Consider the following 16,152-nt stretch of genomic DNA (forward strand, 5'->3'; position numbering starts at 1 on the left):
GGGGTGGAGGCGGAAGCCCCACCCCCCAAAACGAAACCCTTGAAAACCCTTGCTCTAGTCCTCTGGAAAGTGTAGAGAGAGAGAAAGCGGAGAAAGTTTGAAGTATAAGATTGATCAAGAAAGAGGAACTAGAACATCTGATCTGTGTGGCTTATGGGCTAAACTACACTCATTGACCTCATACAAGTCTTGGATTAGAGTCACTCCACAATTGCAGGTGGGGGACGTGTGATTTTCAATTTTTCAGCCTATATACTGGTCGTGGGAGTCTCCCCCTTGCGTCATGTAACAGGTATCGATTGCCTCCTCCCCATCCTACCCTTCTGTACTTGGCCAAGCATAAAAACGAAAAAGAGGTACTTGCATGCTAGTGTTTCTATTATGGCATAATAATTTCTAGAAACTGACCAGCTGTGACAATTCACCAAACATGGTTGCCAAAAGGATGTTTTGTCTCATCGGTTTCCAACAGACAAGAGCTAATAAATCTTACCAGTTACCAAACCGGGAAAAGAAGACAGGTAATCATCCATAAAGGCGTTTCAACAGAAGGATTGATTTTCTAAACCTTATTTAAACAATATTGCAATGCACATAGTTGATACTTAATAGTTAATACACAAACCTTCCTCCATGGACCTGATCTTGCCGAAGTTGGAACTTGGTTATCCACCTGAGCATTGTCACAACAAGCATTACAACAACCAAAATGAGTAAAAGAAAAGGAGCACAACAACATCTCCAAAAATGAAGAAACTCCTGCACCTCTTCAAATTTCTCAAAGTTCTGAGTGTCCAACTCATCATTGACTTCGGGAATAAATGCAGCTTTCATCTGATATAATTTCTCCCATTCGATACCTTTGAACCATGAGTGAGCCTGAAAATCACAAGCCAAACTGGATGATTCACAATTTCGGTATACAGTTAGTATAGTGCATTGATGAACATATAAATGGAACACACCACACAACACCTTTATTTCATATGCGCCTTTTGTTCCAAGCCTTTGATCAACATTACATAATAGTTTACTAATAAGATCCTTTGCTTCAGGAGAAAGCTTTGCCTCTTCAGGAAATTTTAAATGAGTTCTCCAGTTCACTATCTGCAAGTGTCAAAAAGAGAATCATATGAGCAATGACGGAAAGAGAGCCAGAAATAAGAAAATCCTAATCCTTATAGATAAACATAGAGTAAGGCATGTTAGAAGTATTTTTGATAAACCTCATACATTTCAAGTTTCAACAGTTTTGAGTTTCTCTCATTTCCCCGGGAAAAAAAAAATTCAATATTACCCATCCAAATGACAAACCACATTAGAATTCTAAACAACCAATGACAGAAGAACTTCAAGTTTAAAAGACAATATGAACTTGGTTCTTTTATGAGTATTTTTATCAAGAGCACAAGTATTGAACGAGAGTCTCTTCCAGTGATGTCATTTAACATTCTGACTCGGTAACACCGCCTCAAGTACATCAGATTTGATTCAGGAGCATATGATCTGGTTCAGAAGAGGTTTAAAGTAATATCCATCAACAACCATTCTATTTGGACCAAGGCTTTTCTGTCCAAAATCAATCCTGTAACTATCCAAGATTCACCACAAAATGCCCAACTTGGAGTCTTCCCATAACACAAATTCAAAAGCGTTGATGCCCTCGAGGAGGAAGTAACATACAGAGGACTTTATATGCCCATTCCTACAAGATGTACAGACGATTAAACCTTCTGTTCTACCAACTAGACTAATTTAGCACCAATTCTATTGAAGGCCACACATAACCATCATAATTAGAGGATCCAAACAAGCCAAAGGCCCTCATGGAGTATATGACTGAACAGTTGTACTAAAAAGCAGAAAATTCTTCAATGTAAAGAGTCACAATAAAGTTGCCATTATTTCCTAATTTTCTCTTTCTCCAAAGTCATCCCATGGTAGTCATTATGTGGTAAACTCAACTGGAATCACAGGTAATAAATGCAAGATAGCACAACATAGAATACTTCTGCAATATGTTCCCAATATTTACCTTTCGACAAGTGGACATGGGTTCATCTGAATAAAAAGGTGGATATCCCACAAGCATTTCATACATGATAGCACCAAGAGACCACCTGTGGGAAGATAAACAGAATCTCATTGGGACAAAGAACTTCAGGAAGTATCATGTAGTAATAAATAAATATGCTAGATACGAACCAATCGCATTCCATTCCATATCCTTTCTTCAGTAAAACTTCTGGAGCAATATAATCAGGTGTACCAACAGTAGAATAAGCCTACAGAATTCGAGTGAGAAGTTTAAAACAACATTAATCCACATAAGACAGACACTGAAAGAGCCTCCTAAAATAAACTTAATAAAAGACAGATATGAAACTCAAGTATCTCATATGTTTCTTAGGCCTGCATAAGGTGATGGTAGTTTCCTTTCACAAACGAAGTTTGGTTATTCACTAGAGCTGCACATTTTTGTTGTAGAAATTAGATTCATCAGCAGTTTTCAAACCACTGACATGACAGTCTATACACAGATATTACAAAGCACGTGACTCCAACCTTATCACACGCATAAATTGCCAAAGAAGCCCAGTTGTGTGAAAGATTCAAATTAAATACAGCACATGCACCCTCCATGACAAAATAGAAACACGGGTATAAAGAACATGACTACGTGAAATTGCAATTTTTATTCATTGACGCAGAAATAAAGAAATAAAGAAATTTAAGTCAGGTGATAGCAGGATTTACAAGCATCCTTCTGTTCCTTTGCCAATGCTGCAGTTGCTCTTGTTGAGTGCGCTTTGGAGCAGCAGGACGCCCATCACTTTGAAGAGCACCACTGAGGTTGCTTCCCACAGAAAAATCCTTCTCATGTAGATTACTGCAGTCCAGAGGCTTACATAGTCCGAAATCTGACAATTTCATATGGCCATATCTATCAAGCAGCAAGTTGTCAGGCTTGATATCTCTGAAATGTATAAACGCAGAAAGTTAGACTCCCTTGTAAATATAAAGCGATATAATAAAAGGATGCACAGCATCAAAGTGGTTCAAATTAGAATATTACTCAAAACCTACACACAAACCTATGAATGTAATTATGCTTATGGATTGACTCAATAGCAAGTACTGTTTCCCCTACGTAAAACCTAGCCTCGTCTTCAGTAAGTGTATCCTTCCGCATCAACAAAGTCATCATGTCTCCCCCAGGTAAGTATTCCATAATCAGATAAAGATACTCTTCATCTTGGAAGGAGCAGTAAAGTTTGACAATGCAATTGCTGTCAACTTCCGCAAGTAGATTTCTTTCTGCTTTCACATGTTCAACCTACATGAGTGCAATAAAAAAAGTAGCATAAGCACAACAAGAAACCATCAATACCATTGGCAGGCCTCAGCAGATGCAAACCTGGCCTCTGCGAAGCATTTCTGACTTTTTAAGCTTTTTCATAGCATATACATGGCCAGTTTTCTTTTCTTTGCATACTCTAACCTGCAAAAAGTAAATTATGAATCATGGTTAACAGCGACATTATTACGGTCAAGATGCCCAACAGCAGAAATTAAAAAACCTGTCTTACTATGCATAGAAGGGTCAAAAAGTTACTTATGCCTCTTTCATCTATGGTTCAATACGCAGTTTCTAAGAGGTAATTGTAAATTTACTTGGTGAGCCAAAAAATGCCACCATAATGATGCAACGTATTTCAGTTGCAACACCATTTTTGTGCAGTTCTGATCAAAAAAATAAAGAACTGTATTGGAAGTATGACGTGTGGTCCTAATGCGTGTGTAAAGGTACAGATACACAGCCCCTGATGACTTGCCTGTTTGTTTATAATAACATAAATGCAAAAACATACATCTTTGAGCTCACAGTATATAAAAAAGGTCTTCTTCGAAACACATTGCACTAATATAAATACCATAGGTCCATAACAAATGGAAAGCACAGGCCTAAGCACCAAGGTTGTCAATACCGTTCCGTACCAGCAGGTACATACCTGTTTGGTGAGAAAACAGTACTCTAACCCTACAATACCGTCCCGGCCTCAATACCGGGCCTTGCCGGTTGGTACTAGCATTTCCAGACAATACCGGGCAAGAGGGTATTTCCGGCAATTTTGGCCGGTATTTTGCTGGACTGAAAACAGGAGAAATAGAAGAAAAATAGAGAGAAAGGGGAAGAAGACTAAAGCCACAACCGATTAGTTTTGGTCTTTGCCGGCATATGGAGAACAGAGGGAAGATGAAAAGTATTTCTGGAACCGATTTCTGTTCAGATCTAGTCTTCTAGAGACGTTCCGATGAAGTTCTCAGTCGTCTTCTTCACGCCTCAGTCGGTTCAGAGCTTCACGTCAATTCCAGATCTGAGAGAAGGGAAGACTGAAAGTCGAAAGGCTTTTGGAGTGTGCACCAGCCTTTTTGGAGATTATTCAGAGTATCTGATACATCATAATACAGTAGCTTACATCCATTGTATTAATTTACTACTGTTTTCCTTTTATTTAAGTTGTCAGTTTTTTTTTTTAAACTTTTCAGCATTAATATTGTTTGTTTATAAATGAAGGTTACTATTATGATAAATATATTGAGTTTTTAATATATATATATATATATATATATATATTTATAATGCTAAATCCGAAATGGTAACCGGTATTGTACCAGTACCGGTACACTATGTAGCACGGACACGAATACGGATACGGACACGGAACACGGCAATTCTAAAAAAATGGGGATACGGACACGGCGGGGGACACGCCACGTGTATAAAAAAAAAATAATAAACATATGTACATATATATAAAAAAAATTATGAACCATTGTATATGAATAATTTCACAAATTGTATAAAAAAATTTCAAAGGAAAAATTACAGTTTAACACTTTAACCCAAATGTTTTGAATAATTTCATTAACCCCCAAAAATTTAAAAAATATTACATTTTGACCCCTAGCCGTGTCCCCGGCGTGTCCCCGCGGTGTTCCCTATCAAAAAATAATAAAAATTATTGGACACGCCACGTGGTGTGTTCAATACGTGTCCCCGCCGTGTCCCCGTGTCCAATACGTGGACACGGCTCCCTTTTGGAGTGTCGGTGCTACATAGCCGGTACATACCGTGCCAGTGACAAAAACGGTACCATGTCTAGTACAGTATTCAGAACCTTGCTTAGTTCAATTAGTATTTTTCTACACCAAACCAAATTGATATAAATACAACAAACTTTACTCAAAGATTCTGAACTTGAGGGCCCTGGGGTCCTCTAATACCACCATTAACCTGCCATATTATAGGACCAAAGAGAGGTGGGAGAGGAAGTGGGATGGAAAAGAAAAGGGGGTGGTGGAAGTTAACTTCAGAAGCTAACTTCAATAGGGAATTCCCAGCTGTGTAATTTTCAAATACAGAATAATCTAGAGAACTTGTACATTTACCCAAAGGATAGAAGGGGAGAAAAGTCATACCTCCCCAAATGCACCCTTTCCTATCATTGTCAATGGTTCAAAATCGTCAGCACCCATTTTATGCCTCTGAATGCGCATATACTCTGTTTCCTTCTTCTCCAAATACTTAAGTAAATTGTTTTGTTCTTCCTCAGAGACCTCAGCATCAGCCAATTTCTTTTCAAGCATATTACGCCTGCATGAAAACGAAAGTAAGAATGCAATCATTCGCGTACCACAGATTGATAACAAGAAGAAAACCAGATTTTTCGGTAATGGAAAGGGGGTAATTATACTCCTGCTCATTATTTGACTGATAGGACGAGAAAATGAACTAAAATTGCCATGCGAAATGAAAACCAACAGATGGACAAAAATGGGAATAAGGATTCTGTCCGTATTAATGCCCAATTGCAGTAACAATTGCAAGAGTGGGAATCTCTTTCCAGTTCCAACCATTGGTCAACAAGAAGACATTTGGAGGTATTTACAGAAAACGAGAAACCGGCTGTTACGCGTTCATGTTCGCTATGACCAACATGAGGCTTGAGTGGGTTATAACAGAGGTTAATTGAGCACCATGCTTACTTTCCTGGGATTCGTTATTGGGCATGCAACAGCATGGTATTGGGCATGCAACAACATGGTATTGAGCATGCAATCGCGGTGAAAGTGGGGATCTCAATCCCATGAATAATAGTGGTATTACCATTCCTGTCAAGCCAATTGGTCAGAGTCTGTTTTTATCCTCTTCCTAAACCCCAAAAGAATAAAAATAGAATAACAATCAAAACCGTACACTTGTATTTATTTCTCCATCTTGAACATGGTCTAAATTATAGCTGTTGAATATCATATTGGCCATCATGTTAATCGGATTTTGGGGCTGCTTTACTGTTTACCATAGCACCTTTATAAGTGCTGCAACCACTATCTTTCTGTACACTCACTAGTATGAAGTTTTAACATACTCAAAAAAATATGTTAATAAATTCTGTATACTCACTAGTATGAAGTTTTAACATACTCAAAAAATAGTATGTTAATAAATTATGACAAATAGACACGTCCATCGGCCTCAGTACAGGTTGCACATGAACACGTTCAGACATGCTATGCACGTGTCGGATGTGACGATATATATCTTTGATGCATTTATGTTTTTTTTTTAAATCGAGCACACTAGGATACAACAGGACATGTTGGAAGGTTAGAATAAACCTTAATAGCACGAAGCGGGAGCGGAGGTGGGGGCGGGGGCGAGAACGGGAGCGGATGCAGGGGAGCGGAGGCACCTAGAAGCTCCTAAGGTTGGGAGTGCCTAAGGAGCGTATATAGATTATATATTTATACGTACATAAAATATCTTTAAATACATAACCTTTGAAGGAGAATTTCCCGATCTTAAATGGTAATTATTGGAAATTCCCGATCTTACGAACGTCCAACGAGGTTGGCGTTTCTGGTATGGTTCTTCGTTCCTCTGTCTTTTCCTTCTCCACTCTTTTTTCCCGACCCCCTACCCTCATTGTCGTTTGTCCCCCCTTTCTTAGTCGTTTCTCCTCAGCCCCGAAGGTAACAAGAAGCGGGCTAAAGCCACAAAAGGGGGGCAAGATTCATCGATTAGGTGGCAGCAAGGTTTGTGACTCTTTGATAGTTTGATCTATCGGTTGACTTTGTCTTTCGTTTCTCGGTTGGATTTCTATTGGGTTTTCCGATCTTGGCCTAACGGTATGGGTTTCTAATGGGCTTGGGTGGCGTGGTTGGCGTGGCTCCTGCCATGGTCATTGTTGGATGGCCCAGTACTCGCCTAATGACAAGGTTGAGTTTCCGCGGCAGGTTGGTCTGTTTGGGCTCTGGGATGCATCTCCGTTGGGGTGGCTAGGTGGTTATCGGTGGTGGCTGACCGGTGGTGGTGGATGCTCTGTCTAATCGGTGGGTGACGATGTTGCACTTTTAGGGTTAGGTTTTGGGTTTTCTTTGGGTTGGGCTTTAATTGTTTGATCTGGATTTTTTAGGCATTTTGGGTTGTTTGAGCTGTATATTGTTTTAATATGGGCACTTTAGCCCCTCAGGTTTTATTTTGGGTTTTACCCCTCTGGCTGTAATTTTCAATTTTTGGTTGGAATCCCTACCCCTTTCCCTAATAAAATGTTACTTTTGCCGATAAAAAAACTATTGGAAGTAAGAGAATAATTGCCTTAATGGCCCAATAAGCCCCATCTTAGATAGGAGCAAGCTCCCGTCTCAAGGGGAGTAGGCTCCCGTCAAGCTCCCATCTTGGGAGCCTCGATTCAAGCTCCCATCTTGGGAGCGCACCCATTTTAGAAGGATCCTACTACTAAGGAATATAAACATGAAAAAGTTAGGATAAAGTTTTGAATAGATGCCTAGCACTTGAATACTTATTTAGTCTATTGTTATTTTCATCTCTAATGCGATTAGTATTTTTATCTCCTAATTCATACAAAAGAATGTTAATAGTTATATAGGAACTTACGTACATACCAATAATATGATGTAATTCTATAGGAAATCCATAGAACATTATTCCTTCAAATGTGTCCCCAATGTGTCAATATCATAATTTATATTTCTGAAGAAATGTTGTGTCTATGTTGCTGTGTCGTGCGATGCATGTCCCATGTCCATGCTTCTTAGTTCATGAATGCTTACATATAAAGAAACTAATTTGGACGACGTGCAAAAAGTTATGTTCCTACTTCCTTTAATCTTTGTTAGACATAAAAGACAATATCACGAGTTATAATTTAAGCTAGCGAAAATCTTCTAATCTTCCACAAACACAATAACATGTATACTTTTACCATCTTATTTTTTTTCCTCAACCAGTTCTTCATTCTCATACTTTTGCAAGTGTCAATCCTTATTTACTTATTCCATAATAATCCCTCCATCACAAATTGTTTCTCTTTTCACTGTTTCGAACCTTTGAAAGCACTGTCTATATTTTTAAATTTAGTAACATTTTTTATATGGAACATGGATCTTGTTTGATAGATCTTAATTAGTTTTATTGCACAAAGTGTTCAAAATATAAAGATTTAAAGATTCTTAAATATAGGCAAAGGGGCGAGCAACTTAGGACGGAGGGAGTACTATTTTGTAGGTTTAATATCAAAACTACAAATTTTCAAATGATAAACTACTATTTTAAAGTTAAGACCCTCAATGCATTTTCTTTCTATATATGGTATATAGTAGTATGCTATATACGACCTTGAAGTAGCAACTAATGGTGGGAATAGTGCATTAATAGTTGTACTACAATTCTACCAAAACTTATTGACTTATCTTTGCCTTATTTAACAAGGTAAACAATCCAATCTAATGATTCCAGCTATTGAAGTTACCTTGCAAGACAAAATTCTCCACCTTTTTTCGCCCTCAAAGCCAGTGTTCTAAAAGTCCCCGCCTAGGGCCAATTAGTCCCTGCCTAAGCGCTAGGCGGGAGTCCAACACCTAGGCAATGAGTCGATTAAGCAGCCGACCAGTCCCCCGCCTAGATGCTAGGTGGCCGATTAGTACCCGCCTAGGTGCTAGGCGGTACCCGGCCAACTTGGGAGCGCCTAGCGCTTTTTAGAACCTTGCTCAAAGCTAACATAACATGCTCACCAATTACCCTCAGTGTTCATCAAGCTTAAGTATATCGTAGGGACGGGTTTCTACTTCCATTACGGATTGGCATGATATTGTCTTCTAAATATCAACATTACAATGTGTTGAGGTTTGAAGGTACCAAATATCCTCGATATGGAAATTCACAGGCATCTAAATGCACCATTACACCTTACTGCTTCACGCATTGTTTTTCCCTCTTTTCCTTTAATATCGCTTTTGACACTGATTCTCTCCCAACTTGCATCACATTTCTTGTGAATTCTGAAGATTAAAGCTTGAAGCTTGATTCTTTGACCAAAGAGACTTCCTTTGGCAAGGCAATCAATTATGGTTCTATTCGGTATATGAGGGCCTTATATCGATCGGTTTTAAAAAGAGCATCGAATTGGTTTGATTGGAATTTGGCAGCATGTAATATGTGGGTATATAATATTACAAGAAATAACTGGATTTGGTGAGTCACTTATCTAATATACTATCTCATTTTTGTGGGAAAAAACTTACTCCACACAATATCATGGAAGAGGTAAGCTGTTATATGTTTACTTGGGTGTCAAAGAATTTTAATTAACCACCACGACAAACGTACTATCTGTAACAATTATGTTTAGAGCACGCTTATAAATGCATTTTATGCCCTTTACTGTAGCTCAATTCACAAGTTTGGTTATTAATCCCCATTTACATATTGGCTGATAATCCCAACGCCCGCTATGTGCGACAACAATAATTACGGCGGCCATAGACTCATACAACTCCTGATTCATATCGTTCGATTCAATACGATGTTGTTGGACATCGATACTAATCGGTGGATCGTTTGAATTGGTGAATTCGATTTTGGAATTTTTTGGGCATTTATTTTGTCGGGAAAAGGGAACTTTTCTAACATCTTCAGATTATTCATTATTATATGCCATCTTTTATCTCTGATTCTCCCTGCCCTCAAAAATAAATTACTCCCTTTGTAAACTATTTTACGTAAATAGAGAGAATTTATTTTGAGAGTTAACGGGAAAATTACAACACAAGATGACAAATAATAACCCTAACACCTTTGAAAGGTTTTTTTGAGCTTTTAACTTTTTTCGTAAAAAAAAGGCCATACTAGAATTCATGAATCCTCATGTCTTGCACCGTTGTACGTTGCAATTGAAGCAAGTGGCTTACCTAAAAGACCACAAGATTTTAATTTGTACTATGTATTGCTGTCGTCCAAATGTATAAATATACCTTTCCATGTATTTGAGAAATCATGACCTAATCAGAGCAACTCACGATTTGACAACTACCATTTCGGCATCAGATTTCATCCCTATGAGAGTATACAGGATTGGTAAGTGTAATTGTACTACGGCAGTGGTATCAAAACAGTGCTAGCTAGTAGTAGTGTAGTATTGGCAAAAGAATGGTGCAAGGTGACAGGTACACGGGGAGGTAACCAAATGGATGGTGCTGACATGCTATTGAAGGATGGAGAAGACTCCAATGACCTCTTCCCAGCAGTATAGCTGCTAGGCTAAATAAATTGATAATAGTGAGTCCAAAAGGCTAGATGTTGGCCAAAAGATGGCATTGGTAGTGCTATTGTTGTCAATTTGGTTTTCTACTCAAATTATAATCAATGTTGCATATGGCAAACCCTAAACAACTTAGTTAATATCTTTCGATCAAATCGAAAGGTAAATAGAATATTACATGTTTACATGAATATTGTTCACGTTCAAATGATGAGATTGATAGAAAGCATTGCAAGTCGCATCCCACTCCCGACTCCATATCATAGACAAACTCATGTTCTTTACAACAACAACAACAGCAGCAGGGAATGGGAGCTTTCTTCTTTCCTTTAGTAGCGCTATGTCACCATAGGTCCTTCAATTGAAATGACCTTCTCCGGAGTCACGTAGCTTGTTGCTTTCAGGTTTATAGCAGTACGTACTGAATTAAAAGGAATTAGCTCGATGGTTGATCATTCTTATAGTCTTTGACTCCTATTATTTAAGAATATATGGAAACCTGTCCAATGACCAATCGATGCTTCATACATACTAGTTGGGCTAGACTAACTAATACTATCAAGCTAAGAAACACGGATATGAATACAGACACAAGACACGAACATCATTATTTTTTAAAAATAAAAACACCAATACAATGGGGCACGTTGATGATAGAAAATATAGCATAGGTGTATATTACAAATTCTTGAACCCATCAAAACCATTGCTTCAAACAACCTGGAGACAAAAATGTGAAAATCAAAATACCCAAACAACAGTTACGGAATGAGAATAGAAATACTAAGCATCCAATTTTGACCTTTCCCCAGCTTTTAAAATTGCATTCACGTCCTTACATGTTCCATGCATCCTAGTATGTACGTGTGTCCCTGACTAAGATAACAGAGTTAAAAGTCAAAATATATTTGGGAGTGTCTCCACACAAATATTCGAGAAACTACGTTCTATTATCCCATCAAAATAAACAAATGCATATATTAAAACTTAAAAGTCTAAATATGAGATGCGGCTTCTAAACTTCCAATTTTATTTCCCAAATGCATGCGCAAAAAATGCCTATACTAGATATGTAAGGCATCATTGCCTAAAGGCAATCACATGGGTTGTTGACTAGGATTATCCTTGCACAACTATCTGCAACCCAATGCTTCTTCATATTCTCCAGTCAAGCATTCATGCTATTGCTAATCTAAAAGATAGTTAGCCTCACTTCTACTTGGAAGACTGTATACTCATTCTGCATGCATTTTAACTTGACTTGTATACAATGGCTTAGCTATACAAGATTGTCGTTGATATCAGACCACACAATAGGATTGGGGTCACCAAGACAGCAACCACCATAATAGTCTGAAAATACCGCTACAATTGATAAAATATCTCACAAGTTTAAAGAGATAAGCCGCAGTGATATTGGGATGTCAGCTGGCCTGTAGCCAGTGTAGTGCAAACCTACTAAAAAGGAGGTTGAACAACTACTTCACTTGCCAGGGAGTGATCTTTACTTCATGGGAGGAAGACATTATGCAGTGGTGCTACTGCTGCATGAAATTGCATGACAGGTAAAATATGAAAAAATTTACGCAGACAAATGCTTTTTTGGATGAATGAATGAGCAAGCAAAAAACTTCCACCTTCTAACCACGAGAAATCCATAGAGGTGCCTCAAGAAATATAAAAGGCAAATTGATCCTAGGTCAGATATGATTTATAGATTATTGTCTGGAATTTGTATATCAGAAGTCATACCGCTCCTTCCTCTCCTCCAAGCTCTTCATCTGCTCCTTGTAATGCTTTTCTATATACTGCTTAGCAGCTGCAACCTTTTGCTTGGTAGCATTTGAAGGAGCTTCCTCGGATGTTGTTGCCTTTGAGCCTTCTCTCCCATTGCTTGTAAACTCTTTCTTCGAAGACTTATGTTTATCTTTTGAACGGAACTTGCAAAACAAGCGCCTCAGTGACTCCATTTCTCCTCAAATTCAACTATCACATCTGTTATTTTATACTACTCTCTGAACGGTCCACATAACAAACTCTCGGTTCAACAACTAAAAACTGACAAGCATGAATGCTTCCGCAGCTCCAAAAGGACCCAATTTCATGTGCTCTGTTCATGAGAAAGACAATACAATTACCAAACCTTAATATGACTTGCAATACATCTATCTTCCAAAATTAAAATATTCACCAGTCTTTACAGCAAAGATTCATTAATTTATCTCCAATAAATTAGAACCATTACTTAATTGACCCCAACATGATTTATAATACACCCATCTTCCAAAATTAATGCTTCCAACAGTCTATAGAGCAAGAATCAATAATTTCACCTCACCAAGAAAGTGCCATATGTATAAATAATCCCAATAGAAAAATCACCTAAAACAATTTAAATATACCAAAATTCAAACCCATAATCCAATTTTCACCTAGAAAACTCACATTCTTGAAAATCGCATTTGGAACCAGTCTCACAAGCAAATTCACTCCAAGAAAGTGCCATACGAATAAATAATCCCAATGGAAGAATCACACACAACAATTCAAAAATATCCAAATACAAACCCATAATCCAATTTTCACACAATAAAAAAAAAAAAACCCTTAAGTTCTTGAAAATCTCATTTATCACCGCGCAACAAAGATCAACTATTTCCCTCAAAACAGAAAACAAAAAAGAACTCATTTTTCCAAATTGCACACATTTACTAGTACTGAATATAAATAATGCCAATGGAAGAATAACACACGCCAACTTTAAAATATCAAAATTCAAACCCATAATCCAATTTTCACACAGAAAAACCTCAAATTCTTGAAAATCACATTCAACACCGCGCAACAAAGATCAACGATTTCCCTCAAAACAGAAAACAAAAAGAACCCATTTTTTCCAAATTGGACACACTAACTAGGACTGAATACAAAGAGAGTCCACAATGTATCCAAATTCAAAACCAATTCCATCATATCAATCCCTCTGAATCAAGTTAAAACCCATGTTACAAAACACCAAATCCAGTTCGAAGACAGTTCTTTGAGAGTGCTCAGTGGCTTAAGAACGAAATCGGAGAGAGAGAGAGTACCGAGTGAATTGCTTTATGCGGGGAAGTGAAGGGATTGGAAACCCTAACGGCGATTGAGGAGCAGCGAAAAGGAAGCGAAATGCTTGATGGTAGTGGTGAGACTGCTTTTGTGTGTGTGTGAGTTTACGCGTGAATGTGATCATCCAACATTATGCTCTTCCTTTTTTCTTCCCAATTGGAGCTTTTCTAAACTTTTGAACAAAAGCTTTGCTGTCAACGTATTTTACTCTCTCTCTCTCTCTCTCTCTCTCTCTCTCTCTTCTCTCTCTCCCCATATATACCAGTAGTATATCTACTACTCCTGTCGGAGAAATTTTTCGGTGCCGAGCGGGTATATCTTACATGGTGCCCGCTCGATACATTTGAGTCATCTAATACATTTTTGGACGGTCCAAATTGAAACCTCCTCTCTCCTATCACCCCATCACTTTCTCTCTCTTTGTCACCCTTCAAATTCAAGCCGTCCAAAACTGCAATGGACGGCCCGAATGTGCATGGCTGGCACCACATGGTACCCATCTGGCACTAAAAAATTCTTCATACTATCTACATATATACATATGGAAATGATGATTTTGTCGCTTCTTTTTTTATTTTTTGCTTATTCAAGAAAAAAATACATAAGGAAATGATTTTGTCACTCTTTTTTATTATTTTTTGCTAATCCAAAAAAAATTACATAGAAAAATAATTTTGTTACTCTCCTTTTCTCTAACAAAGCACTCTTTTTCTCACATAACAAATCACCTAATAAACAAATAAAGAGGTGTGCCGTTAGAGAAAAAATGAGTGGTAAAATCACTTCTCTATACATATTTATATCTACCGATATGTATGTTAGGCATTCGGGTACATGCAATCTATGTGAAATTACACGTGAAAATAGAAAAGAGAATAGAAGAAAATTATGGTTGTAGTTTTTTTGTCTTTTTCTCACATTTCTTTGGTAAATTGCTTCCCCCCCGACACACACCCCCCGACCCCACGCCCATCTTCCGAAAATACCCCCGCATCTACATCCGAGGCCCAGAAACACCCAACACCATTTTCTGTTACTTCTCTATTATTTCCTTAATAATCTTTATACTATCTTTTTTCTCTTTTATTTATTTAATATTATTTAAATGTTCCGATTTTCAATCCGGTTGAATCGGTGCAAAGATTTTGTTTTTTTTATCATTTTATCTTCAATGGTTATAATGAAATTTTGACTTTAAGGTCTTTCAACGAATACACTAAGGCTTCTTATTTAGTTTCAGATTTCTCTTAGGATGCTAATTCAAAGGCCTTAAAGCCAACAATTCATTATGATCATTTAGGATGAAATGATAAGAAAAATAAGATCTTCGCACTAGTTCAAACGAATAGAAAATTGGAATATTTATTTTTTTATATAGTTTATATATAAAAAAACGGGCAGTTCCGGAGACCCCTAAAAAAACCTTCCAAAGTTTCAGATAGAATTTTGATGATCTGAGCCGCTCAATGTAATTAAAACGTGATTTTAAAGGTACTCGCGAGAAATCAGCAAAAAAAATGATCAGAAAGGGCTTCATCTAAATAATTTTTTATTGAACTTTATTGAACGGTTCAATAAAAAACTGCTCAAATCAAGCCCTTCTCTTTTTTTTTTTGCCAATTTCTCGCGGGCACCCTTAAAATCACGTTCTTATTTATTTAATTATTTATTTTTCTCTTTTTCTGTATATCTTTTTCCTCTTTTATTTATTTAATATTTTTTTAATATATTTTCTCTTTTATTTATCCGAAATACCCCTCCCTTTTAACTAAATTCTTTTTTCATTTAATTTCTTAATTCTTTTTTCTTATCTATTTAATATTGTTCATGCAATTTCATTTCTTATTTATTTCCTTGTTTATCTATTTATCTCTTTCTATCTATTTATTTTTTTCTCTTCAACCTCACTATTGTAATGTGCGCGCCGATATGAGAAAATTGACATATCTCGGGACTTGATCGGACAACGTTGATAATTTTGGGCAGTCTAAAATGTGTTCAGGACAATTATAGTACTGCAAAGATCAGTCCATTTAATCACCGAATTTGAAAAGATGAAAATGTTGATCTATGTGCCAATTAATAAATGTGGCCTATTATTAGTTCAAAAAACAAAGACCAGATAGAATGGAACAAAAATGTTAATTTGTGTGTCAAAAAAATGTTAATTTATGTGTCAACACTTTATATATTAAAAAATTAAATATTTCAATTTTTAATCTATTTGAACCGGTGCAAAGATCTTATTTTTCTGATACTTTTATCTTAAAAATAGTCATAATGAATTTTTAGCTCTAAGGCTTTCAACGAGCTCCCTAAGAGACCCCTAGAACCAAATATAAAAAGTTTGAAAAAATATTATGTAATTTTCGGTGAAAATTAACGAACAGATTTTGAAACATGCATCGGATGAAGATAC

The 16,152-nt window shown here is 37.0% G+C and overlaps 1 protein-coding gene across 4 annotated transcripts in view; it reads right to left on the minus strand.

Annotated features, from left to right (window-relative positions):
* The window catches only part of LOC131322163 (uncharacterized), a 38,801-nt gene extending 24,825 nt beyond the window's left edge, over positions 1 to 13,976 (minus strand). For 3 of the 4 annotated variants that reach the window (XM_058353398.1, XM_058353397.1, XM_058353399.1), the window contains exons 1-11: positions 13,715 to 13,962; positions 12,378 to 12,735; positions 5,485 to 5,659; positions 3,419 to 3,502; positions 3,096 to 3,337; positions 2,758 to 2,977; positions 2,206 to 2,285; positions 2,036 to 2,120; positions 976 to 1,107; positions 766 to 879; positions 626 to 673 (exon numbers count right to left, since the gene is read on the minus strand). In XM_058353398.1, the coding sequence (XP_058209381.1) occupies positions 626 to 673; positions 766 to 879; positions 976 to 1,107; positions 2,036 to 2,120; positions 2,206 to 2,285; positions 2,758 to 2,977; positions 3,096 to 3,337; positions 3,419 to 3,502; positions 5,485 to 5,659; positions 12,378 to 12,595 (1,398 nt within the window). In that variant the 5' untranslated portion in view covers positions 12,596 to 12,735; positions 13,715 to 13,962. Of the gene's footprint in view, positions 1 to 625; positions 674 to 765; positions 880 to 975; positions 1,108 to 2,035; positions 2,121 to 2,205; positions 2,286 to 2,757; positions 2,978 to 3,095; positions 3,338 to 3,418; positions 3,503 to 5,484; positions 5,660 to 12,377; positions 12,736 to 13,714 lie in introns of all 4 variants that reach the window. The other variant, XM_058353396.1, reaches the window with a different exon arrangement.
* Positions 13,977 to 16,152: the final 2,176 nt, after the last annotated feature.

This window comes from Rhododendron vialii, chromosome 4a (genome assembly GCF_030253575.1).
Source record: "Rhododendron vialii isolate Sample 1 chromosome 4a, ASM3025357v1".
NCBI classification, from domain to species: Eukaryota; Viridiplantae; Streptophyta; class Magnoliopsida; order Ericales; family Ericaceae; genus Rhododendron; species Rhododendron vialii.